The sequence below is a fragment of the Sparus aurata genome, chromosome 9 (assembly GCF_900880675.1).
Source record: "Sparus aurata chromosome 9, fSpaAur1.1, whole genome shotgun sequence".
NCBI classification, from domain to species: Eukaryota; Metazoa; Chordata; class Actinopteri; order Spariformes; family Sparidae; genus Sparus; species Sparus aurata.
The window spans coordinates 28188027-28215979 of NC_044195.1; the positions used below are offsets into that span (position 1 = coordinate 28188027).

A 27953-nucleotide genomic window follows, 5' to 3' on the forward strand; every position below is an offset into this window, starting at 1 on the left:
CTGAGGAAGAAATGGACATATGGTCAGAAAACCAGATGGGATCAAGAATTCTAGACAGGCAGGACAGTTTTCTGAGCGTACTTCAGATATCAACAAATTAAATGTTCCATCCTCTCATCAAATGACCCATAAAAGAGAGAATTACAGCTCTGAAGCGGAAAACTCTCTCTTTGAAAATGAAATGTTTCTGTCACTTCAGGGTCCTCAAACTCAACAGGAGCGTAAAGATGGAGATAATAAATGTTCCTCGTGCTTCTTCTACCCAAAGGGGGCAATTAATTGGTGCGGGACGCGCCTTCAGGAGGAACAGACTTCTGTTTATCTTTGCAAACAGCTCTGGAAAAAAGGAACATTTTAAATTAGCTTCTGTGGACTTCGACGTCTGCAGCCAGCAGAAGTCAGAAAACATCTGCTGCCTGCGTGCCAGAAACCAAAAATATTAAAACGCGGCCTGAAGATATGAGCATTTTTTCTCCCGGGTTATTAAACTGCTCTCCTCACTTACATCCAGTCACTCAGGTGACTTCACTGATGGAACAGGTCATGCAAAGCGTTTGTCTCATCTGTGACTCTGTTTGTACTCCTCACGATGCAAACGCGATTCTGTGTATCCCCTTGACTTAACATTGATTTAATGTTTGGCATTTTATGCCCATTGCTTATAGCTTGTTGTGAATAAGTGACCTTAATATTCATTTACAGCAGCACAAATCAGTCAACAATTTTTAAACCATAAAATAGTGAGTGTTTTTTTTTTAAACTGCAAATTTTGAAGTAAAATTACATACACAAGGAGACCAAATCTAAGCAGCCCTGTTAGGTTGTAGTTTGAGACAGTTGTGCTGATATTTAGACTGCAGTGTTTACTATGGTCATGCTCTAAGATAAGCTTGATAGCATGCTAACTTCCGCTAATTAGTGCTAACAGAGTAAAGCTGAGTGTAATTGGTCTAGTCATGAGTTTTGCAGGTACTGGACAAATTTAAATTTGGACCTGTTAATAGCGCTGTTGATAGACTGAAAGTCCCATATCATGCTCATTTTCAGGTTCAGAGTCTGCTACAATAGATTCAGTTGCTTTAATATTTAAAAACACATTGTTTTCTCATACTGTCAATAGTTGCAGCACCTATATTCAACCCTCTAGCCGAATGCTCCATTTTAGTACCTGTCTCTTTAAGGGCCCCCTCTGTGAAAGCCTCATCTGCTCTGATTGGTCAACTCTCAAAAGCCTTATGCTGCATTCACGTGCTCCTCGGATGGTTCCATTTCCCTGAGTTGAGAAGTTGTTCTTCCGTCTTCGTGTGCAGAACGTGGAGGCGACATGGACTTCAAAAGAAGATGTTTTACTTTTATCTCTCAGAGCCTTTAAACAACATGTTAACAGCTGTTTCTGATATTTAAGTGTCAACGAAGCACAGGAAATAATAAAATGACTACACTATTCATGTTTTTTGCAAAAGTTTCTCACCAACAACCCAATGTTTACTTTTGTCTGCTATGTTTTAGCACAAGCTCAGCAACTTGGGTACAAAAATGTTCTCAGAGTTGCAATGTTCCGAGTTGTATTTCCGCCTTGAGACGACATTTCACCTGGATATTCCCAACCGGGAAACATTTTTTTCAGATATTTCCGCCCACCATGTGTCTGCCTCAGCTCTGCCAGTGCTGCTGAAACCACAGCCGTGCTGTGGGCGGTGACTCTATTTGTGATATCACAACATTCAGGAAGTCCTCACAGCTTGTTCGCTGAAGGAACACTTTCTAAATATGACCGAGTGTTTTAAAAATACTTTCAAAGTATTCATATAGCATGTAGACCTGCTCTATAATCAAGACTTGGTAGCCACAGTTTCTACACTTTGAAACCTTTCAAAGTGAGGAGATCACCAAAGTCGAAAGGATTCATCCTCTGGGCACCAAGAATCTCTTTACACAGCTTCATGGTGATCTACCCAATAGTTCTTTATATATTAAACTGAACTGCCATCTAAACTGAAAGGTTTAGATGGCAGCTCAGTCATCACAACACTTTTATGTTAAATAACCGGTGTTAAACCACCAGTTACTCTGTAAGTACATTAAAGTGACATCTGGCTGTCGATTGCGATCAGACTGAGACGGTGACTGTGGCAGCAGTGACAGCAGCCCCAGTGGCTCCAATCTTAATCATGTAAAACCGAATGTTACACCTGAGGCTCCGCTCTCCCCGCTGCACCACATGACCCGAACTGTGAGTGTGGTGTCTGCTCAGTTTAGGGGAAGAACTTCTCTGCAACGACATGACTAATGCACATGTCATAATGATACAAACCTCGTCTTTACTGCATGTTTGCTTTCATCAGCTGCACTGCTGCTAAAACCCATAGGCTGGTTAGAAAAAAACAAGAAGTACTCCACGCTCTCTTTTAGAAATAAATAAGAGAAAATAAGTACTTTTGTGCAAGCAGGTGTCTGAACAAACACTGGCATCCTGCTGTTTTTCAAACTAAGTTGAGATAGTAAAATTTTAATGAGCAGCAGCAGTTGGTTTTAAGAGGATTGAGTCCCCTTGTTCAGTGTTTCAGGCGCCCATTTGTCATTTCATGAAAAAGACGTATAGAACCATTACCAACACATTACAGGACACAGACTGATTGAGTAGCTCCTCACATCCGATTCCCCTCAGGGTCCCACTAGATTAGGTCTAAATCTAAGGGTTGATACTCAGATATATATTTAGAGAGTGCAACTTGAGAGCAACTGGGACGTCTTTTAACGATAAATGGGCACTGACACGGGAGAAAAGTTGGGGGTGCTACTTTGTCGTCCCGTGACCGTCCTCCGGCATGTGGTAATCTGATGTGCATCATGTACCAGAGTCACAGGCTCAAAGCCATTAAGAGCTGATATCACCAGCTGACTCATGTATTAAGGAAAAGTGAGGAGGATTTGACCTCTTGTTATGAAGCACACAGAAGTAAAAAAATTATGGGAAGGTATCAAGTAGGGGTTTAAGTTTTAGCACATGCTGTAAGTGTAGTTACACACAACACGAAACATCTGTACAGCAGACACATCTGACATGTCACTGTTTGACCGAACTGCTCATTTTGGTTTGAAGTCAGTCCAGCTCACTCTGCACGGTTGGAAGACACAAGAAAACAAGTGAACAGTTCACTGAAAGTGTGAGTTAGTATCTCGGTCAGGCGTCCGTGATGCATCCATTCGTTTGTGTCACAGTGAAAGTTATTTTGAAGTCGCTCTCTCTTTTGCAGTCACACACACAAACACACTGTTCTTTGGAACAGAACATTTCTATTTAATCAGTGAAGTCCTCCTTGTTTGAATACAGTAGGAGGACGAGGAAGCAAGTTGGTCGTGACTGACCCAAATGACTATGCAAATGAGCTGAGTCATATTTGTGTATTCAAACATGAGTGCTGAAAAGAAGTCTTGTTCTATATCTCTTTGTGGTGGACTTTGAGTGGCGTACGACTCCTGAATGATCCTGTTAATAACAGATATAAACAAACTTATAAGGACGCTGGCCAATTTGTGTGTGAGTCAGTGTAGGAAAGTGAAATCTGTGACAGATACTGATACTCTAGAAGCAGCTTGTTCACCGGAAGAAAGTATTGAACCATGGATATGCATTTCATCTGTGTTATATCAACATTTCTACCACTCATGTCGGATCACATTCAAATGAGGGGAGGAGAGGATGATGGTGGCATGACCAGGAGGCGAGACGGCTGTCAAGCGAGAGACCCCACGTCGAGATGGCACTTAACATTGATAAACGCAAAACCACTCCATATTTTCTATGACATTTAATGAGATACCAGCCATGAAACCGGACCTCGTTGCCAATTTGCAGTTGTATTTGTGGCGACAGAACCAGGTTTTAGCCTGAACATGATGTCCAGTGACTTTTGTGCCCAAACCCAAGCAGAGCAGAAGCACAGCTCCAACACTGAAAATTGAACCTAAAAAGAAAGTTTCATCCATCTTATTTATCTGTCATCTTAGTCATCTTAGCAGTGTCAGAGTTTGCTGTTAGTTGGTGTTTCTCAAACTTTTTTCCAGACCAAGGACAACAAACCTACATGTCCCCAAATCTGCCTACTTCCACTGTATATTTCAGATTATAGCTTAATTAGATGATAGCCTTGCCTGCGCATTCATCACTGTCTCTGTTGCCGTCATAACAGGAAGAATAGAGACAACAGTGTTGCGATATCTGACTTTAAACTGGAGAATTTCAGTCTCACATAGTGGTCGTTTTTTAAATCAATCAAAAAAAAAAACAAAAACGGTGTAAATACAGTATGCTGTGCAGGCAGCGTCGCAAAACGTTGCTGAAGCCTGAAAACACAGCAGAACAGCCAATTCAAAAAATAAGGTTTGAACTGACATACAAGTTGATTTGACATTAAAAACAACACATCTATCCTACTCACCAGAGGATTGGAGTCAATCAATGTCGCACACAGTTCTAGAAACACATTATATTTTACCAAATCTACTTGAGGACCACTAGGGGACTCTGGCGGACTGTCAGTGGTCCACAGACCACACGTCTGGGCAGGAGACTGCTCTGTTGAGAAAATGAACTCTGAGGTATAAAAACACTTATAACAACATATCATCAATATACAACACCAGAAACCACCACAACAAATAGGTTTCAAAATATGTGAATATTTCAACAATTACACAGCTTTCATAAGATTTCTTCATGATGCGATTTTAGCCGTATTTAATCTCTGTGAAGCTGCAGCACTCTCTTAAATCACTCGGTACTGAGTTCCAAGAAGTGTTTTCTCTGACAGAGAGGGCCGATTTGCCAAACGTCGGAATATCTGTTCTGTATTACGCAGTCACCTTTGTTGGTCCCATTGTCTGGGAGGACAACTAAGAAAAACGACATATCAGCGGTTTGCAGCAACAAACTGTAAGTTGCCAACACATATTCTGGCACGCGGCGAGCATCCTGTCGTGAAAAATACGGATCACTCGAAGCTGAGTGCGAGCTGAGTTTTGTCAGCGCGGCCCCCATGAGAAGAGGTAATGTTTTCCAGCAATACTCTTCCACACAGCAGCGCGATGTTCGGAAGAGATCTGGTTGGAAGCTTTGCGCTCGTACAGCTGCAGCAACAGATAGACTGAATGGCTCTCAGGTGCCAGATGGTGCCATGTTCTCTAAAAACTTAGAGCGGATACATACAGCCTCACTTTCCATTTGTCACGAATCAACAATGCAGCCTAGGATTTCACTCTCTTTTCCTTTTAAAGCATGCTTTAAAATCCACTTATAACAGAGCAGTCTATGATCACGATGCTGATTATGTTCAAGTCAAGAGAATTATGATGTTGATGTCTGTCACAGTAATTACATATATAGATTTATACACTGATGGCGGTGGTTGCCATTGCCTAGATGCATTAAACCCAGAGCGTTGGTATTTGACGATCTGGGAATTAGACTCAACAATTGAAAAATAGTGTTGCTTTAACCTTGCACTCTGGACCACGGGGCAGTTTATCATGACTTATCTACCACGGGAACATTTTGTGGGTATGATTATGATGGCTTTATGGCAGAGGAGGGTCGTATTTGGAAACCGAAATAGCTCAAGGCCAAAAGATCCAAGCTGACAACTTTTCTGCCCCTGTGCTACCAGGCGCAGAGAATAAAAACATGCCCACTCAGAGCAGCTGCATCGGTCAGAGTCGGGTCATGGCCTCCAGTCATGCCAGTGGCTACCAATTGCACAAAAAGTCCTGAAGGAATAACATTAAAGACGAGGCCAAGATCTCACATAAGTAAGGCCGCCGTCGATGTGTCGGCCTGTGAGAAAGTGGATAAAGGGGAATAAAGTGCAGGATTCTGTCACAGCAGATCTTTTCTGTGGCGGCTGCTGAGAGCGTTTTAACACAGACGTTAAAACAGAGGGGGACGAGCGTCACAAACACGACTAATGACAGAGTCTGTGCGGCTGACATATTTCTGCTGCGGCGCTCCATCCCTCTCTCTCAGCCGTCAAAGACATGAGAAGACATCACCCGATAGGAGCATTCTGGGTTCTCTTGCGCCAAACAAATAAATGATTTCAAGAAAAGGGTCACAGAGGGGCCGCAGAGTCGTCTAAAGTGTATCGTGTGCGATATTGTCAGGTCAGTTTCAGGCCAGATTCAAAGAAATCAGTAAAATGTGGCAGGAGGTTGAACTTTCCCTCTAAATACAGACACACTGCAGCTCAATGAAAGTGCACATTGTCCAGTATCAAGTGTCAAAAGTTGGTTTATTTGTTGTGGTCCCTCGCTTACCCTCCAGTTTAGCCAAACCTCAGCCTATATGTCACACGTGATGGTGATGTGTCTGCGCTCATAGGTGAGTATAGTAGCACAGTTACTGAGGAGTCTGAGTACTGAGGTCATGTTTTAAAGAATAGGTGTAATAAAAGGAAATAAGACAAATCAATACAGGCACGGTGTCAGTAGAAATACATTTGTTCAACATGATTTGTTTGATATACAGCTAACATTCTACTGTATGTGTCAGTTAATGACAAAGATTAATGACAAAGACCTGATGTGATGTCCCACACAAAGAAGAGGTCCAATAATCACTTTTTGCCAAATGCCTCCCTCTAGTGGTTCATAAAACAACCTCTCCTAATACTCCACTTGTACCCAGTGTTGGGCGAGAAGTGAACTGAATGTAATTAAGCTGGTAGTCTGACTACATTCAAATATGCAGCGATAAAAGTAGTTTCTCCCAATGTTTGTGTAGTTAGCTACTGAAACTACAAATGTTAATATAAATTGCATGCTATGTGCCTAAAGTAGTGATGGACATGTTATACATTTCTAAAGCTGTCATGAGATAAAAAAAATAATAAAAAAAAAAAATAAAATAATAATAATAATAATAAAGTACTCCACTATTCACTGATTAACACGTTGTATCTTGGTTACTCAGGCTGTTTCCCCTTGTTTCCCCTTTGTGCTAAGCTATGCTAATTGGCTGAGGCCCCCAGCTTAATATTCCACATACAAACGTTAGAACGGATTCAATCAACTCATCTAACTCTCAGCAAGAAGTGAATAACAGTATGTAGCAAAATGTAAAGTACATCTATCATGCTTACAGGTATTTTGAATGTCAAATAGAAAACATCAGCTCAGAAAAGTGGATTAAATACAGAAGGGTGGGGAGTACAAGTTTGTGTCCTCAACTACATCCATGACTTTGTTGTAGCTGTGAGAGCTGGCAGGAGTCAGGCTTCCTGTGGTTTGCAGGCCAAGAGGTAGAAATACTTGACAGCCACCACCACCTCTGTCTCTGCAGAGGTCACCTTCATTATGGACATCAACCTGGAGAGAGGAGCACAGGAGACAGAGTGTCATTGTACAGGCAGAGAGGGGCAAAGCGTGCTATGTATATGTGTGATATTCATGTTTATACTGCACTGTGGTGCCGTTAGGCTTCTACCTGTGACAGATGTCGTGGGAGAGTCCGGTGGCTTTCTGCGGGTCCTCTCTCAGCAGAGCCTGATAGCTCGAGAAAGACTCCACCAAACCCATGTAGCTGGACAAAGGCATGGGCTTTTTAACCCACACACACTCGTGCCTGTAATACATAAAAAAAAATTTAAAAAAACACACTCATGTACTGCTAGCATGTACTGAACATACATATAAGCTGTTTTGGTTCAGTTTTAAGAGCATACTGAAGCATTACTTATTTGAAGGTGGAAAGGAAAGGAGGAGGATATCTGATAAATGAGGCCAAGTGGGGGAAGAATGATAAAACTCTCATCATATTTCTGATTGGCTGAACAAAAACTTGCCACTCACCACTCCTTGTCAGGATAAGGGATTGATACAAAGGCCTCCCTGTATAACTCAATAGAGCTGGCTCCGAGGTGAGGACTGCGGTACGGCTGCAAGGCTGCATAAAACTAATGAAAACACAAGATTAAGAATCATAAGATTGTTTTAAGCACTGTTTTAATGATGTGGCATCAAACCGTGAACCATATAACTGACCTATCTACCTAGTTTGTTTGTATAATCTCTCTAGACTTTGTGCATATTTTGGAAGTGCAACACTCATAATTATCGTTCTCACAATGTTTTCTTCATTAAACAATACTAAGGTAAAACTGGGCCACTCAGATGAGGCATGTCAGACCAAGAGCATCCACTAGATGGAGATGTTTGACACTGAGTTTTTCTAGAACAGTGTGACGTGAGGATGTGACAGGTGATGATCCAGTAAACTGGAAGTCTCCCACACCAGCAGAAATCAAGAAGCAGTTCCCTCATTTTATAACAAGTATGGCTATTTAAAAAAAAAAAAAAACATATTCTATTGGGACAGAAAAAGAGGGAACTTTTCCTGTTATAAAAATATATACCTAAATCTTTCTATAACATAAATCCTTCTCATTATAATGTGAAAAGTTACATTTACTTGTTTGAACAATGTACTATTTATCTTGTTGTGACATGCACATTGTTTCACATTTCAACAAACCTTGATTTAACAACGTGAAAATATCTATGTTACAACAAAAAAACATTTCACGTTATACCCTGATTACAGACGAGTTTATCTGTTTCTGGCAGGACTCTGATCCTAAAATCTGCCTCATCCGTGACTATAATCGGGTCTGAAGCACTTGTGTTTACCACTAGAGATATGAATTTATAGAGTGATGGTTTAGTTGAAAGTATATACAGTTTATTCCTATTTATGTTCATGCCTATGTAAGTATACAGAACTATTTTGATGGTCAACTGTCCTCATCTCTATCCCTGTAGAGTGAGTGCACAGTTCACAATAACTGCCCTCGGCCTCCCGTAAGCACCTCTTTGCAGACTTGGTTGAGTGTGTCAGAGCAGCAGTCAGCGTGGCTGAGCTCCATGTCAACGGTGTAGTTGAGCAGAGCCAAGCAGCCGCGGGGCTTCAGGACTCGGTGGGCCTCTCGGAGAAAGCGCGGCCGGTCGAACCAGTGGAAGGCAGACATGGCTGTCATCAAGTCCACTGAGCCGTCGGCAAACGGCAGCTCCTCAGCCACACACTGTCTAAAGATGGAAAATCACTATTATAACGACTGCTGAGGTCCAGAAGAGCAAATTTTAATATCTGGTGTGATTTTTTACTGTCTATTTGTCTATTTAATCATACCTTCTAGATCCCTTCATTTACCTTCTACCTTCAGTTATGTATTAAGTGCATAAGCGGCACCTATAAACAGCTCTGTTGGTCATGTCAAACATTTTAAGGGGGATTTCACCCTCCTGCGTTGACCGGACACTTGATATTTGTTTGGTTTCTGTGGGCCTCGCTGCATGACCGACTTCCAACAGACAGGAGTCACATTGTTCCCGCTCTGGCATAGATTTAACACAGAGGCTTACTAGATTTTCATGCCTGAACTAACAATGTGATGTTTATCATCTGACAACTTAAAGGAGCACTCTATAGTTTTTTGGAAATGGAATTCAAACTTGTAATTTCAATTCTAATGTTTGCAATATTAATGAGGTTATAATAAAAACAAATATTCTGTGGCTGATTAAACAAGCTGTTCACAGAGGAACATAATGTCCACAGAACACTGTTTGAAGCTGGAAGAGTGGCAGGGTCCGCCACATTAAACAAAGATGAACAGTATGACACTGTGTTGTCCTTTAAAGTCAGTTTGTTTTATTCAGGCATGAAAACAAAGAGCGCTTGTTTATTTAGATTATGTAGGCATAAAAGATATTCAGTCAGTGAAGCTCTGTCTCCTCTGATTGAAATTTCCTCCCCAGAACTACGTAGTGCACCTTTAACAAGGCACAAGAGAAACAATCTAAGAAGAGGACTGCTTTCAAATGCATTCTTATACCGTAACATTTGATAAAATTAAAGACTGACTGTTACTCTTGGGCTGTTCGTGCTTACCTGTATGTTATATTTGGCTCTTTGGCGTGCTGCATAGCCATTTCCACCTGAGCAGGACTGACATCTGTCCCCACCACAGAGGAGAAGTGTTTGGCCAGCAGCACTGTGCCCTGTCCTGAGCCGCAGCCCACATCTACTGCCAACTCAAAGGGACCAGCTTTCTGACAAAATATTTAACATGTTATTTGACATTCCTGCAAAGTTAGCAACGACTATTAACCGACTGACAAAAGGTACCTTGCAATCATTTGCAGAGGCTACCACCATTTTCAATCAGTTTTTACCTGTTTTTCTAGAAAGTCGAGCACTTGTTGTACAACATGATCCGGAGAGATCCTGTATTTCCAGTAGGAAGATGCATGCTTTTTGCCTTCAAACAGACGGTGAGTCATAGCTAGTTGGCGCCTCTCTGATCAGCTCAGCAAACGTTTAAAAAAAAATCAAAAAAATAGATTAAAGCAATCTATGTTATCTTGTGTTTCTTACTGGTGGAGAGGAGCTAACTTTCCCATTGAAAAGACTGCATTCCTTTCTACGGGTCTTCGGACATGGACACACACACACACACGCACACACACACACACACACACAAACCCTAAGAGGGAAACAGTGGGGTGCTTGGGAAAGTGGGAGGTCCGACTGCTTCCACTGGTACATGGGAAGTTTGACAATGAGCTCCTTAAAGGGACAGCTCCAAAACTATGTTGTTTTTCATAATGTAGAATTTGTTTTTAAACCTTTTCTCTGTGCACAATAACTACAGCAATGAGATGTTTTGAATGTAATCCATGATAGTTATCTTTAGTCCAGGTCAAACCAAAAGCTCTGTGCAGTAAGGGTCATCTTACGGGTCAGGTGATGGTATGTGTTTCTGTCAGAATCAATCAGAACCCCTGGAGATGATGGGTGGGTGAGGTACAAATGGTATGTGTAGAAATTCTGTGTGCAGCACTCCTCCTCTCTGAATCTGTGGGTTTATTCCTTGTTTTTTACAATCCTGTGCCACTTTAACTAAGGGGCTGTTTGTCACTGACTGACGAGGTCTGACACACTAGATTAGGACTGAGAAGCGAGTTAAACAGAACAGAGGAATCAGGCAGAGGAAGAAGTCAGGATCAAACACTAGGAAGGCTGTCACGAGGACAAAAAACTCAGTGGCTAAGTTGCATTGTGGGTAATGTAGGCACCAGGTTTAAAAAAAGAAGTACTGCCAATATAGCCACTAAATTACATCAGTGGAGGGAATTTATCAGATTACACACAGCTTTCTCCGGAGCCACAAATGGGTTTATACTATTTTGTCACGTTGTGCCTAAGACCTATCAACACACTTTAATGTGTAACAGATTGTGAAGTTAGCCTACCAACTTGAACTGTTTCAAAAATGGCCGAAATGTATCATGTTATTGCCAGAAAATTCCCTAATAACTGCTAATTAGTGCAAATATTGGACACATTTTTCTATGCAGATCCATTCCATGTCTCTTTATTTGTTATTGAAAAGATACTTTATTTCAACAGTATGTTAATCATTATAAAAGATAAAACATTTGTCACTTTAGCTTTATTTGCATTACACAGAACAGGTACAATACAGACCTCTTAGTGTGCATTCAAGGCTGCAAACGATCAGCTGTTCTGTTGGGACTGTTCTGAGAGGTGGTTCACTACAGCATGAAGCCTTGACTTACATGAACAGATCAACACTCATGTAAGGCAAATGTAAACTGGTTACAATGTTAACGATTACACTGTAGGCCTGTAAGTCAGCTTACACAAAGGCCATGACAGGGAACATGAGAAAACAAAAATGTGGTTCATTCAGAAATATTCATAATCAGTAAGCTCCTGCAATTACACAACCAACTGGACCTAGCTGATTATTGTGGTTTTGATGCCAGGACGCAGTAATATTCAATTTCCAGCTCCATTTTTGTGTCAGGAGACGTGACTCCCATCTTTTCCAAAAACCTGTAAAAACATTTAGGTAATAATCACAAAAATGGATGACTGAATCATACATGTTGTGTCAAAGTAACAGACCTGGGCATGTGTGTGTGTGTGTGTGTGTGTGTGTGTGTGTGTGTGTGTGTGAGACCTCTTCTGAGTCTTGAGCAGCAAGTCTTCAGCCATCTGGGGATCTTTCCTCTTGTAAGCTTGGAACATGGAAAAGGACTTGGTGAAACCCATCAGGTTCCTCACAGAGACTGGCAATTTCACCCAAATGCCCTCGACCCTGTTGTATCAATTGATGTGTGATTATACAAGACAAAAAAAAAAAAAGACTGATTTCAGATCTGACTCGTTTATAATTGCCCATCTCTGATGAATAAAGATATAATAAAGGTGCCACATCACTGGTTTTGTGGTTAGATCTGGTTAGATACAGTGAGTGTGTAATAATTACCTCTCTTTATCTGGAAAAGGGATGGCTGAGTAGAGGTCTTCCAGCTTATTCTGAGATGCAGCCACTGGAGTGCTGGCATATGGTGACAGCTCCTGTTTCATCTGGGAACACATGTGTGGTAGGCTTATGTTTAAAAAGGTGTTCCTGATAACATTCAGCCGATAAATGTGCCATCGAGCTCCCCTCCTTCCATTGCGTCGACACCACCACACCGCTGTTGCTTCAATAACCTGCCTCATCAAGTGGCTGCGAGTTATGGAGAACTCAGCTATTAACCAAACTGTCAGAATTCTTACACAGAGACAAAGATTTTGTAACTTTGTAAAATGATTGATTCACAATCAAAATAATGTGAAATCTAAAAAAAAAGGAAATATACACATATTTCATATTTCATTCCGCACCTTTCTAAAAGCTCTGTAGATGTATTATGTTGGGCCTTACCCCACATATCTTAAACAAAGGAGAGGCCTGTATGGAAAATCAAAGCCTAACTACTAGGGCCTTATCAACCAGAAGAATTTAAGAACAAAGGAACTTAGCCAACGCCCAAAAGGTCTGGCAAACTGTTTTACTTTGTTTTTTTTTGTTTTTTTTATATTCTTTTTGGATCTCTGGAACACTGTACAACCCAGTTGATCTTGGGGATCCAAGCAGTGCTCAACCCAGCACTGCCTGGTTGAGGGTGTGTACCACATGGTTGTTGTGTTATCCCTTGTTGTCTGCAGAGTGCTCTCTTAGCTTCTTTCCTTTTACTAACTCACACACACAAACCCGCAAACACACTTCCATACATAACAATTGAATTATTAACAATAACAATTTAATTAATAATCAATAATCAATTAATGTCCAATATCGATTTTTCAACAATAATTTTCTTTTACAATGATCTGTTGATATAAAAATGTTATCAATAAGACCTATAATGTTCCAATTTTGCATTTTTTTTGTCTGTGTGTATACATAATTCAATAATGCATAAAAATACAAAAATAAAAAATGCAATTGTGGCAGTACTGGATTCATAAAGACAGTGAAGTTTTCTATCCTTCAAGGCCGACGAAGGTTAACACAGTTATATGGCCTTCAGTGTGTATTTTTCTGTAGCAAGGTATCAGTGATACGGTCACCCTGTGTCAACAAAACAAGATTTGACAAGGTTTAATAAGACTCCCAAACTGAAGAGGTCTACACCCACCTCTTTATAGATGTGATCGAGTTGTTCTCCACAGTCCTGGTAGTGAAGTCTGGCATTATCAAGAGTGAAGCACAGCAGCGCCATGCAACCTCGGGGTTTTAAAACTCGCCCTGCCTCGGCCAGAAACCTCGACTGATCAAACCAGTGAGCTGCCGATGCTGCTGTCAGCAAGTCGACAGAGCCATCTGGAAAAGGGAGGTCCTCTGCTGTACCCTGCCTGCAGGTAGACAGGTCGGACATGTAACCCCAAATACTTCTGGCTTATTATTATTATTTCAAGGTCATATTTTATTGTCAAAGAATAAGTTTGTCCCAACTTAATTGTCAGATTAAATATTGGCACAATTCACATTTCTGCATGTTGAAACTTTGTGTTTGTTTGTGTTGCTTATGATCTGGTTAGGCTTAGGCACCACAACCCCGTGGATAGGTCAAGGGAAAGATCATGTTTTGCCTGACATGTCGCTAAAAATGGCTGGAGATCATTCCTTTATCGTATTTAAATTATACAGTGGTTTCACACTTACAAATACCATCTGCAGGGGTGGTCTCCGGCTTGGCAGCCATCTCTGCAAGCTGTCACGCCACCACCATCCCCATATGCATGTACTTAGATCGTGATAGGACACGTGGTAATGTTTTTAATTGCATGTAACAAAAATACAAATTCAACGAGTCCATGGTTTCCTGAAACGTAAAATCCCAACATTTTATTCTGGCACCTGGGCCTTCACATTCACAACATGCCTACCTGTATGTGATGTTAGGGTGCCCTGGGACGGCCCTGGCCTCTTCCACCTGACACTCACTGATGTCGATGCCCACCACCTGCTGGAAGTGCGGTGCCATTAACCGCGTATTCTGACCTGTCCCACATCCCAGATCCACGGCCAGCACATGCGGCTGCCCCTTCTGAGGATATTAACAAAGGCAGGATTTGTTTTCAGAATGCTGAATGTTGCAGATTTGTTATTTCATTGATACTCACAGTATATCTGCCATACCTTTTTATCTAGGTATTGAAGAATAATGTTCTTGACCTCATCTGGTGGTGTAAATCGGTACATTTGGTAGATCGAGGCATGCTCCTTTCCCTCAAACATCCGGTATGCCATGGTTTTGTTCTTCTACTCGCTTTCTGTCCGGTTACCGACTTCGCGTTCTTTGACCTCTGCTCCAAAACAGTCTCCTCTGTTTGGCTTTAATCTCCTTCAGTCTCCTGCAGTTTGAATATGTTCCGTGTCCTTGTTTTCAGCCTCCTTCGCCGTCTTTATGTTCGTCTTATCTCCCGCCTTCTCCTCTGTTTACTTTGTTAAAGCCCTTTTCTGCCCGGGCGCTCACACACACACTGTGCTCTCTTTGCTGGCTAAATGACTCTTGACCCACTTTCTAAGGGGTAGATTGTGGGATTGTTTGGATTTAACAGACACACAGGAAAATAATCATTGACTTGAACTGTCAGAGAGTAAATGACGCAGCAGTTTCAAACAAGGGAGCACAAACATTTACAATTTGGAGGAAAGACAGTTATTCAATTGAAAGTGAAACATTTCCTACCAGTGGAAAGCTGCCCTTCACTCCAGGAGCCTCGGAAGCTGACAATATGTACCACTTGAGTCTTGTGGCCCAGCTTCCTCTACTCACGGGCACTGATAAGCAGGGAGGACCACAGAATAGGTCGGATGTGGAGAGAAAGCAGGCTGAGGAGGAATACCGGGGGTGAGCAGGAAATAGGGAAGCAGAAGAGGACAGGAAGTGGAAAGTTAGACACTACGCAAGAAGATATAATCTACAAAATAAAACAGGAAATGATGCACCAAAAGCCCCAAACCATGACACAGTGTTTCTTTTCTGTGTAGGGCACGCACACATTTCAAGTCATGACAACTGGTGTCATAAAACTCACTTTCATTGCATTTCATGGAATGTTCTATGCCTTTCTGGAAGCTTAATTTCAGTCTAAAGCGTTAGGATGGTGGCTCTGTTACATTTTGCACTGCAGCTTAAGAAATAACAGTAAATAATGATGCAAAGAACATCCAAATAAAAGAATAATGAAAACAAAAGTTGTTTCTATTTGACACTAAGAACTGATGAAAATGGCTGGAAGATGATTGTTGTCACCTTGTTTGTGACCAATACTGTTACTGAAGTCAGTTATCCATAGGTGGTATTGAAAAAAAGTGGTGAAGATGTTTTTTCTTAATTCACTTCTTTTTTCTATTTGCATGCTTTGTCTGCAGTGTGATGTCATCGCTGCATTCACACACAAATTATGTTTTATGAGCACTTCTCAAAACCCAGACACCAGGATAAAATGTTGGCAGTTTATGTTTCTGCAAACCACTGATAAATTCACATCTGTAAGTGTCACATAGGCTACAAACCACATTGACATTTCTACAAAACTAGGGATAGACCGATAATCGGCCCTGGCGGATGTTATGTATTTTTCCGATTATTGGATTAGTGTTTTGTTTTTTCCATTTAGCAAATAAAATAATTTAAAATGTGCTACTTTGGCTCTGATGCAGCCTCGTCTCACACAATGTCTCTACCACAACAAGATCTGATTGGTAACCCGTCACAATAGATGGTTGTAAACACTGAATAGTCTGAATCTGCAAAGTAACTAGTAACCTAAATTAATAAACTTAGTGTGACGCCAGTGAATATCTTTAATTTTCACTAGTGTTTGTGTTGAACTCAACAGGTATTTTGGTCCAAAACATAATCTTTTCCTAATAATTAAGTGTTATTTGTGCTTAAACCTAACCAGACCATGAGCACAGTGCTGTCACAACATAATAACAGAAAAATGAACCTAAAGAACATCCGAGGTTTGCAGAGACGTGTCATTAATAATTTGCAAATCATGATTAACAGTATCTACAAGCCAGTGTGAGGTCACTAGGTCAGTCAAACTCTTTCTTTACTAACCACTGAATAAAACTTTTGCTGGTTACACTTGTTGTTCATTCTCTTGACCATTTGCTGAATTGAAAAACATCTTTGTTTTGGTTTGGTTACTAACGACGGTTCCTCCACGGAAGCATTGCATGTTTAATTGCTCTCGAGGGATGATGGAGATAATGACCTGTTGACCATTTCCAACATCATTATTCTACAATAATACCCTTGGAAAAGTACAGCACACCTAATCTAGTGTCCCATGGGATCTCATTAGTCTTGAAGCCCTCAAAAACTCCATCGGAGGCGTTGAGCCAAACACAGGCAGGGTCCTTTCATTGTTATAATTTTTTCATTTTTCACTAAAACTTCTCTCATGCCAGTGTACGGTGACACTTTTCCCCGAGCTCTGTGTTTCAACACCTTCCATCAAGGGATGTTATGGCAGTGGTAGGCATTAAGAAGGGCTGAGGGACTAATAAAAGTCATCACAGTATCCTTACATCACTCAAGAGATGCCCTGCATGTGTGACCAGTTGTTTTGAAGAGTGTATTAAGGCCTAAAGACAAACAAAAATTACATCACGTGTTTAATAATAGACTGTTTTTCCTCTCAACCCTCTGAGTCACTCAGAAGGATACTCAGGGGTTTATAGAAGTTACTGTCCGAGTGACTTGCATCAGACTGCAACAATTCCTTGTTATGAAACCTACAAGTGTAAGGAATTATTTCTTAATAAATCATCATTTATATTTGAAACTTGAGATTTAGTCAATCAGATTTTGTTTGTTTTATTCAATCTTGGTATATTTCCATGAGCGTGTATGTATCATTAGATGAACAAGCACACCATTGTAGGTTCATTTACAAACACACCCATTCATCCAAAGTATTGACCTGGGTCGAAATTATGCTGAAACCTCAGGGCTGGTTTGCCTACACAAGTTTTATTTATCAGTATTTGAAGCCTGTCAGTATCAGGACTTCCTAAATCTTGGTATTTCGCCGGTGACATACGTCCTGCGTCACACAGAATGCTGTGTGTCTGATGCCTGTTCTCGTCGGCAAGCATTGTCATTTGTAACTTCAAACAGAGCGAACATTTCCTTACTACTTCATTCCAAACTGTGCTCTTCTCCTAAACCTAGCCAAGAAGTGACTGAAAACTGAAATAATTTCTTTGAAATACCAGAAAACAATAAATTCACTAAGTCTGAAAAAAAGAATAAAAAACCCAGAGGAGACAAACACCCTGTTGTGCACATTGAAGGTCATGTGAAAGACCCATACAAATGCACAACAAGCTGTGACACTGATTTTGTCCGTCTTTATACCGTACAATGTGACTTGTTAAAGACTTTCCAGTAGAAACATTCACGTAAAACCATCCAAACAGTCTTTCATCACACAAAAATGTGAGGTTGGCTACAGTCAGGGACCTCGCCGAAGTGTGCACTGCTACATCCGGAAAAACCAAACAATCTGGGTGAAAATACAAAGTTTTAAGTGAGACTCCTCAGCATCAGACTAACTAACTAAATCGTGTTTGCGAAAAACACACTTTTCTAGTTAATCTCAATAAATTGTGGATTACCAAGGGGCATCATCAATGGGAACAGACCAAATTTCCTCTGAATGCAACTGGATAGACCTACAACCGATTAGAGCAACATGTGACTTTTGAAATCTGTCAGGTGATGATCCTCTGTCAGTCATATCAACCTGCACCATCATTAATAAATCATCTGATTCGCAGGCTAGTATCAAACATTATGTAGGAACCTCACTGCACTTTCTCAACACATCTGGACGCCACACTTTAAGACTGAGTGACGTGTTCATCACGATGAACTGTGGCACTTCAGTTTATTTTGACTACTCTACATCCAAGACCTGGTGCTGTCAAATGTTTTGTTGTTGTATCAGCTAACAACATGTGAAACTTCACTTATGAAAAACAGGGTTTGACTGTGTCCGGTTAGAGATACGATTATAATTAAATCACTGTGATCAACCTTTCATCATGATTAGTGTATAACTAGCACAGATTGACACCCATAAACCACCAGTCGGTTGTAGCAGGAATAGTCACATCAACTTTTGAATTTTATCACTTCCAGTGCTTCAAATGCTACAATGATTCTTAATAGTTTTAACAGAAGGTCTGTCTTTTACTTTGTCACTACACTCCCTCAACTGTACAGTGTCCGTATTTCTATCACAGGTGGATTACAGTCACTTGTCAACTTGTGACTTTAACTTTGACCTGATATTGTAATTGATAATTTATCTGCCATTGCATTTGTGTATTGAACATCTAAGTTCTCTAGGCGAGATTCCATGGAGTGATGTTAAATTAAATAAATTAGAATTCTGATGTATCACAAATCAAGCATTTTAATTATATTTTTTCTAGGGCTGTCAAACAATTAATTTTTTTAATCGCGATTAATCGCATTTTGTCCATAGTTAACTCGCGATTAATTGCAAATGAATCGCAATTTTTTTGGCAAATTTTTTTCTGTTCTAAATGTACCTTTATGTATTTTTTTCATGTTCTGAATACTTTTAACAACATAAGTGTTGGGATCCACAGATGAAGTCATTCATTGTGGATTTCAAAATGGACTCTGAACTGAACTCAGTGGCCCAGAATTCCCCATTCTTCACACCTAGGTGCAGAATTCAGGTTTGAGCTACTATTGGTCAGGGTGACAGACCCCCTGCTGATCAGGTAGTCAAAACTCAAGAGCATACATTGTTCTTTCTCTCTCACTCAACGCCCTCTACTCCTTCAACTTCGGATCTTCAAGGGCTCCTCTCCACCTCCCCCCACGGGGCTGCCTGCCTTCAGGATCCCTTCTTCTGTGCCCAAAAAGCTGTGGAGAGCTGCAAGCTGCATTGGCAGCAGGCCCAAAGAACTTCTCCTCATTGCAGCGACACGAGGTCCTGCCAATCTGAGGAGCTGAGGAACACCAAGTAGGTTAGCATCGAGCTGCTATCCTTGCAAAGGAAAGGAGCGACCAGTTTCCTCCTCTGCCGACTTTCATCAAACCTTGCACAGCAAGAACAGCTTGTTCAACATTGGAGCCCCAACTTTCTCCTGCAACCACCATCACCTTCTCTTCAAAGACTGGTAACGCTGAACTGGGCTTAGATAGCAAACCATAGCACGGCTAAGCACAGGACTTTAAACTCTGGTTGATGTAATGTGTTCAATTTATGTTTGTTCAATGTTTTGGTGTTATTGTGACCTCAAGTCAAGTTATTGGTGGTTTGCTTTCCTAGACGGCTAATTCGACATTAGTCAAATTATGCTTCACACAGACTCAGGGTCTCTGCATGCAACTAACCATCTTCTATATAACCTGGCACCATGTCACATACAAACACATACTCGCAGACACACACATTCCTTGAGGCTAGAGCATATCACACCCACATGTGATATCATTGACCGCCATTGTTTCTTTGTTCTGCCAGCTGCCATGCCATGCCGACGTACTTCTATGGTAACTCATTTCATGTCAACTCTACGTGCAGATAACTTTTGTCCTATCGACCGAACCATCTGGCAGTGTTTTGAAAGTGAATTTGCCGTTCCTAAGACCTTTCTCCATTTCCTTTCACTTTCGCTTTTCAGTTCACTGTGTTTTTCCCAAACGCCAACCCTGCTGCTTCTTCCTCTGATTCCCTTTCTTATTCTTCTGCCACCCTCTGGATCAAGACTACAGGTGCCATCGACGGCCGTAAATCAAACAATGCGCGTTTCTTTTTTTTCATACTGAGCGTTAAAAAAAAATTAACGGCGATAAGAGGATGTTGCATTAACAAGTTATTAATGCATTAACTTTGACAGCCCTAATTTTTTCTCATAGCATGTGGTGTTCCTGTTTTACACACTGACCTGGCTGGTCCATATGATGTCTATTCTTTTTTTTTTTTGGCTTTATTGATAGTACAGCTGAAGATATGACAGGAAACAGGGGTAGAGAGAGGTGGAGTGACACGCAGCAAAGGGACCAGGGCTGGGAGTCGAACCCAGGTCCGCTGCAGAGCCTCAGCACATGGGACGTGCGCTCTACCAACTGAGCTAAAAGGTGCCTCATATGATGTCTATTCTAAGCACACATTTTAAGGCTTAGTATCCTAAAAGACAGCAAAAGTGAAGTTCAAAGAATATGGACCAGAAAAATAGAGCCCTTTATGTTTAATAGAGTAGTTCTGTTGTATCTACAGATAATTTTTGAATGCTTCTTGACCATTACTTTAAAGGTAATGACACTGCTGAAGCACAGCATCTCCCCTGGCATGAATAATAAAGGACAGCACACTTGCTACTCTTGTGAAAGCATTCACTAAACTCCTTCAGCAATCTAGGGACAATAAATCAAGGCTGCCAATGGTGAAATCACTGTACAAGTAATGCTGTACATGAGTTACTCAAGTATTATTCATAAGTACACAGTAGCCTGACTCCAAGTGGGGTAACTTTAGTAAAAAGGACTGACTGAATCTCTGTGAATGACAAACAGAAATTAAACCTTTCCTGAACCATTTTTGCTTCGTGGCATGGAGCATTTACCTGCTGAAAGAGGCCACAGCCACCAGGGAGATACTGTTTCTGTGAAAGGGTGTACATGGTCTGCAGCAATGCTTAGGTAGGTGGTACGTGTCAATGTAACATCCACATGGCTGGCAAGACCCAAGGTTTCCCAGCAACATTTCCCAAAGCATAACACTGCATTATAACCACTGACAGTTGAAGTGAATAACACTGATTATCTCTTCATCATGGCACCTGTTAGTGGGTGGAATATATTAGGCAGCAAGTGAACATGTTGTCCTCAAAGTTGATGCGTTAGAAGCAGGAAAAACGGGCAAGCGTAAGGATTTGACAAGGGCCAAATTGTGATGGCTAGACGACTGGGTCAGAGCATCTCCAAAACTGCAGCTCTTGTCGGGTGTTTCCGGTCTGTAGTGGTCAGTACCTATCAAAAGTGATCCAAGGAAGGAACATGGGTGTACCGGCGACAGGGTGTGAAGAGCCTTGCCTGTGTGGTCTGATCCAACAGACGGCCTAATCTTGCTCAAATTGCTAAGTTAATGCTGGTTCTGATAGAAAGGTGTCAGTAAACACAGTACATCACAGTTTGTTGCGTATGGGACTGCATAGCCGTAGACCAGTCAGGGTGCCCATGCTGACCTCTGTCAACAATGGGCACGTGAGCATCAGAACTGGACCAAGGCGCAATGGAAGAAGATGGCTTGGTCTGATGAATCATGTTTTCTTTAACATCACATGGATGGCCGGGTGCATGTGCATAGCTTACCTGGGAAACACATGGCATCAGAAGGAAGAAGGCAAGCCGGCCGAGGCGGTGTGATACTTTGGGCAATGTTCTGCTGGGAAACCTTGGGTCCTGCCATCCATGTGGATGTTACTTTGACACGTACCACCTACCTAAGGAGTGGGCCATAGCAGTGATGTTGGGGGTGCAGGACAGTCCATTGTCAAGGAGTACACCAAGGTTCCTTGCCGTTGACGAAAGTGATACCGTAACATCCTCGACAGTGAATGACAGGTCCATGCGAGGGCAGTCTTTCCCCGGGATGAAGAGGAGTTCAGTTTTACTAAGGTTGAGTTTGAGGTGATGCGCAGCTGTCCAAGCGGAGATGTCTGCCAAGCATTCCGATATGCACGTCGCAACGTGGGTGTTGGAGGAGGATGGGCGAAAAGAGGGGAACAGTTAGCTGTTGTCAGCATAACAGTGGTTGCTATATCATAGTGATTGCTGTATCAGGTAACACCTGAAACTTCTTTTATGACTGCAAAACAGGCTTTGACTGTGTCAATCAAGAGATACGATTATAATTAAATCACTGTGATCAAACTTTCATCATGATTAGTGTATAACTAGCATTGATTAACACCCATAAACCATCAGTCTATAGAAGCAAGAACAGTAGCATCAGCTTTGAGTTGAGTACCATAACTGAATTGTATCACTTTCAATGCTTTAAATCCTACAATGATAGTTTTGATTGAAGATCTGGGCCTCGATGTAGCATGTGCGGTCAATGTTTCTGACAAAACTCTGAGGTTATTGACCAGACTTCATTTAGTCTTAAAGTGATAGTTCGGGTCTTTTGATGTGGGGTTATATGAGGTAATTATCCCTTGTCTGTGTGTTACCTGCATTAGATGGGTGTCATCTCGCTGCAGCTGTGGAGTGTGCAGTGCCAGCAGGGAACAGGTCTCTGTAGTGCTGTTACAAAAGTCCTACATAAAATACATACATCAGTTAAAATGTATGCAGTGTTTTTAACATTATTGGCACTTAATGTTGCTATGTAACAGTCTTTTCCTTTGTCACTACACTTCCTAAACAGTACAATGTCTGTATTTTGAGGGCAGTTGGAATATAGTCCCTTGTCAACATGTGACTTCAACTTTGACCTGATATTGTAATTGATAATATGTCTGCAATTGCATTTGTGTTTTGCACATCTAAGTTCTCTACGCTAGATTCCATGGAGTGATGACTGCAATGACATAATTGTTTTGTGACACGTTGAAGAGGCTTTCAGCTCCTCCTGTTAAACTACAGGGGGTCACCTGCCCCACCACAGACCACAAGCAGACGACATGTCGGAGTGGTAAAACCCACTGGCAGTAAATATAACTGAGATTCTAACAAGGCTTATTGATGATGTTGGTGATGTTTTGCAATGATTGCATGTTTCTTACTAACCTGTAATCCTCTTGTATCATTTGTCTTTTTGGAAATCTCTGCTCTCTCTCTTTTTCTCAAAATACCTGTCACTGTCTCAGTTCATGTTAACACGTACCTGTTAACAGGATCCACAAATAGAGTTGTCTTTATTCATGAAGTTATTTCTTCTACTGTCTATGAGGTAAATGGAAAACGCTACTCATCCATCTTATTTTAACCTCACCATGTTTGTTAACATAGGCAACTACCGCTACCCAACATTTGTCTTGTGTTTGCTTTTGTATGCTTTAATTATCTCAGCCAATCTTGTCATAATATTGATAATATCACGAGAGAAAACTTTACATGAGCCCATGTATATTTTCATTATGTGTCTTTCTATTAACTCTCTGTGGGGCTCCGCTGGCTTCTTCTTCAGGTTTTTCAAAGACCTTCTGTCTGACACTCATTTGATCCCACGATCAGCTTGTTTATTTCAGATCTATGTCATTTACACCTATGCATCCTATGAGCTCACCCTCTTGGGCATTATGGCTTATGATCGGTATGTTGCTGTGTGTCAACCTCTACATTACCACAACAAAGTAACTTCCAAGCTGGTCTCTAAGCTGGTTGCCTTTGCATGGATTTATCCAGCCTTTTCTGTTGCAGCCTGTGTTTATCTGGCCTCCAGACTTCCACTGTGTGGCAATAAGATACCAAAGATATTCTGTGCCAACTGGCCTGTTGTAAAACTGTCATGTGTCTCCACTGTGATAAATAACCTTGTTGGCATGTTAGTGTCCGTAAGCACAGTCTTTCTGCCCCTGGCTTTCGTCTTGTATACATATGCACGCATTTTTCTTGTTTGCAGGAAACGCTCCTCAGAATTCAGGGGCAAAGTCATACAAAGCTGTCTGCCACATGTTATTACATTTGTCAATTATTCCATCACTGTGTTTTGTGATGTGGCGCTCAGCAGAATTGATCTGGAGGCTCTGAATCCATTCTTAGCTGTTATTTTGTCACTGGAGTTTGTTGTGATTCCTCCCATTGTGAATCCTCTTGTGTACGGCCTGAAGCTACCAGAAATCAGAAAAATTATTCTAAGAATGTTATCATGCTCAAAATCTGACAAACAAATGAATCGTTAGAAATAATCACAGTAACATAATTAACTTGTGCTGTTTCTGTAAGTAAGTGGTCTTATCTAGAGTTCTATCATCATAGCTTAAACATCTTTTATTTACACACCTGGCTGCTGCAGTGATGCAGTTCATAGTGAAGGAGATGAATGTCTGTCCAAACATTTACTTTGTAAATGGTCACATTTAAAGAGATTCATTTATCACTGTATTTTTTGGTCCTGTGGATGAATAATAAACCTCCAGTAACAAAAATAAGAGTCACTAGGAAAAATGGAATACAAATCAAACTGTTGTAATTAAGAGGAATCACCTTGAATAAACCCTGTCATTGTGAAAAGAGACAGAAAAATATTAAATGTTAAAACAGTGAGATTCAAGAGTTTTCAAGTTGATAATTTTTGTACATATGTTGTCAGTATGTATTCTTAGGAGTATTTATTTCATGAGGTTCACTTTGGAAAACCTTTTGCATTGGTAGATTGTGTCAATTTGCAAGCAAGAGTTGTGTCAACGTTTTAAAGGAATGCATTAATAATTAAATAAATTAGAATTCTGCTGTATCACAAATCAAGCATTCTTATTCTAATCTTTCTGATAGCATGTGGTGTTTCTGTTTTAGAAACTGACCTGGTCTCATTTGTATGATGTCTATTCTAAGCAAACATTTTAAGGTTTAGTTTCCTAAAAGACAGCCAAAGTGAAGTTCAAAGAATATGGGACAAGGAAAATAGAGCCCTTTATGTTTAATAGAGTAGTTCTGTTGTAACCACAGAGAATTTATTGAATGCTTCTCGACCACTACTTTAAAGGTAACGACACTGCTGAAGCACAGCATCTCCCCTGACATAAATAATAAAGGTAAGCACACTTGCTACTCCTTCAGCAAGCTAGTGACATAAAAGCAAGCAGAAAATGGACTGTGTCCAAACAATAAATTAAGGCTACAAATGGGGAAATCACTGTACAAGTAACGCTGTACACAAGTTACTCAAGTATTATTCATAAGTACACAGTAGCCTGACTCAAAGTGGGGTTACTTTAGTAACAAGGACTGGCAGTGAATCTCTGTGAATGAGGAACAAAAATGAGAAATGTGAAATTAATAGCGTGTTTTGCTTTGTACCATGGCCCCCCTGATGTACTCTTGAATGAGTACACCATGACCCCCACATAACGAGTACTCCGTGTCCTTGGCGAGTGCCCCCCCTTCCACTAACGAGTTGCATACTGTATGCCTAATATTCTTAAATCTGATTGTACCATTAGGTACTATATATGTACAGTAAATGAACAAATGAAAAAGCCCCTTTCGACCCCCCTATATAAAAGTATTGTGGGCGCCTCTCTGAACAGGGAGATAGGAAAAGGTGAATCACCAACATTTACATTGGTTAGATTGGTTGCACTCTGGGGGTATTAGGCAGTTGGTCATAATGTTATGCCTGATTGGTGTATGTTCTAATTGGTATTATTCTGTGTCACAGAGTTTTACTGTTGTACAAAACTATTAAAAACACATCAGGAGGCCACACTTTTAAATTGAGTGATGTGCTCACCACGATGAACATTGGTAATTCAGTTTATTTTGACTCAACTCTAGATTTACACACATATTTACATTTAGGGCATTTAGCAGACGCTTTTGTCCAAAGCGACTTACAATAAGTACATTCGTCACAAGAGAGAAACCATGACATATCACTGTCAGTGGAATAAAAAGAAATATAAAAAACAATTGTCAAGCCCTCATCTGACGATCGTAACTTTTATTTGTCAAACATTCTTTAAGTGCATAAGTGCTACGATAGAAGTGCTAACTATTCGAACGTACAAGTGCATACATTTTTTTTTTATGTCTGAGATGGGTTGGGAGGGAGTCAAGCTATGCGTGTCAAGGTGAATTCTGAACAAACAAGTCTTGAGTCTTATGCGGAAGATGGAGAGTGATTCTGCTGTCCTGACATTGGTCGGGAGTTCATTCCACCACTGAGGTGCCAAAGAAGAGAAGAGTCGCGACTTCACTGAGCGGGCTTTGTTTGCTCTCAGCGATGGCGGTACCAGCCAGCCAGCCGATGTAGTAGAACAAAGTGCTCGGGCTGGGGTGTGTGGTCTGACCAGTGTTTGGAGGTAGATGGGTGCAGTTTTGTTGACGGCCTTGAAGGCCAGCACCATTGTCTTGGATCGGATGCGGGCTGCAACAGAAAGCCAGTGGAGGTCATGGAGGAGGGGAGTCACATGGGAGAATTTGGGAAGATTGTAAACGAGGTGCGCTGCAGTGTTCTGGATATGTTGCAGCGGTTTAGTCACAGAGGCTGGGAGTCCAGCCAAGAGGGAGTTACAGTTGACCAGGCGGGAGATGACCAGGAGTTGCGTTGCGTCATTTGTGAGGAAAGACAGGATCCTGCGGATGTTGTAGAGGGCAAATCTGCAGGATTGTGCCACAGTAGTGATGTTGGGCGCGCAGGACAGTCTGCTGTCGAGGAGTACACCTAGGTTCCTCGCCATCGACAAAGGCGATACCGTAACATCCTCGACAGTGAATGACAGGTCCATGCGAGGGCAGTCTTTCCCTGGGATGAAGAGCAGTTCAGTTTTACTAAGGTTGAGTTTGAGGTGATGCGCAGCTGTCCAAGAGGAGATGTCTGCCAAACAATCTGAGAAACACGTCACAACGTGGGTGTTGGAGGAGGATGGGCGAAAAGAGGGGAACGGTTGGATGTTGTCAGCATAACAGTAGTTACTATATCACAGTGATTGCTGTATCAGCTAACAACATCTGAACCTTCTTTTATGACTGCAAAACAGGCTTTGACTGTGTCCATCAAGAGATACGATTATAATTAATTCACTTTGATCAACCTTTTATCATGATAAGTGTAAAACTAGCATCGATTAACACCCATAAACCATCAGTCTATAGTAGCAAGAACAGTTGCATCAACTTTGAACTCTACCATAACAGAATTTTATCACTTCCAATGCTTCATATCCTACAATAATTCCTAAGAGTTTTGATTGAAGATCTGGGCCCCAAAAATAGCATGTGCGGTCAATGTTTCTGACAAAACTCTGAGGTTATTGACCAGACTTCATTCAGTCTTAAAGTGATAGTTCGAGTCTTTTGATGTGGGGTTATATGAGGTAATTATCCCTTGTCTGTGTGTGACCTGCAGTAAATGACTGTCATCTCGCTGCAGCTGTGGAGTGTGCAGTGCCGGCAGGGAGCAGGTCTTTGTAGTGCTGTAACTAAAGTCCTAGTTAAAGTGTATGTTGTGTTTAAACATTATTGGCACATTATGCTGCTGTAGAACAGTATTTTCCGTTGTCACTACACTCCCTAAACTGTACAATGTCGGTTTTTCGAGCGCAGTTGGAATACAGTCACTTGTCAACATGTGACTTCAACTTTGACCTGATATTGTATTGATAATATGTCTGCAATTGCATTTGTGTTTTGCACATCTAAGTTCTCTACGCTAGATTCCATGGAGTGATGACTGCAATGACATAATTGTGTGTGACAAGTTAAAGAGGCTTTCAGCTCCTCCTGTTAAACTACAGGGGGTCACCTGCCCCACCACAGACCACAAGCAGACGACATGTCGAAGTGGTAAAACCCACTGGCAG

General features: G+C 41.2%; 4 protein-coding genes across 5 annotated transcripts; 1 reads left to right on the plus strand and 3 right to left on the minus strand.

Moving 5' to 3' along the window:
• Nucleotides 1-6268: 6268 nt before the first annotated feature.
• Nucleotides 6269-10538, minus strand: LOC115588552 (putative methyltransferase DDB_G0268948). The gene is made up of 6 exons (XM_030429219.1): nt 10228-10538; nt 9944-10104; nt 8862-9078; nt 7846-7949; nt 7481-7618; nt 6269-7362 (listed from the first exon to the last, which is right to left on the minus strand). Exons 1-6 carry the CDS (start codon nt 10333-10335, stop codon nt 7266-7268), a joined length of 825 nt encoding a protein of 274 aa, XP_030285079.1. The 5' UTR covers nt 10336-10538; the 3' UTR covers nt 6269-7265.
• An 875-nt stretch (nt 10539-11413) lies between these two features.
• Nucleotides 11414-15312, minus strand: LOC115588553 (putative methyltransferase DDB_G0268948). 2 transcript variants are annotated; one of them, XM_030429220.1, is made up of 7 exons: nt 15109-15312; nt 14556-14940; nt 14303-14463; nt 13552-13768; nt 12351-12451; nt 12042-12179; nt 11414-11914 (listed from the first exon to the last, which is right to left on the minus strand). In XM_030429220.1, the coding sequence occupies exons 2-7, from the start codon at nt 14664-14666 to the stop codon at nt 11824-11826; spliced, it is 819 nt and encodes a 272-aa protein (XP_030285080.1). In that variant the 5' UTR covers nt 14667-14940; nt 15109-15312; the 3' UTR covers nt 11414-11823. The 2 variants fall into 2 exon arrangements, with proteins under 2 accessions (XP_030285080.1, XP_030285081.1); XM_030429221.1 differs by having other exon boundaries at nt 14556-15300.
• An 8072-nt stretch (nt 15313-23384) lies between these two features.
• On the plus strand, nt 23385-24332 carry LOC115588716 (olfactory receptor 6N2-like). Its single transcript, XM_030429490.1, has one exon. The coding sequence runs from the start codon at nt 23385-23387 to the stop codon at nt 24330-24332; it is 948 nt and encodes a 315-aa protein (XP_030285350.1).
• Nucleotides 24333-26099: 1767 nt separating this feature from the next.
• On the minus strand, nt 26100-27927 carry LOC115588717 (uncharacterized). The gene is made up of 2 exons (XM_030429491.1): nt 27912-27927; nt 26100-26980 (listed from the first exon to the last, which is right to left on the minus strand). Exons 1-2 carry the CDS (start codon nt 27925-27927, stop codon nt 26100-26102), a joined length of 897 nt encoding a protein of 298 aa, XP_030285351.1.
• Nucleotides 27928-27953: the final 26 nt, after the last annotated feature.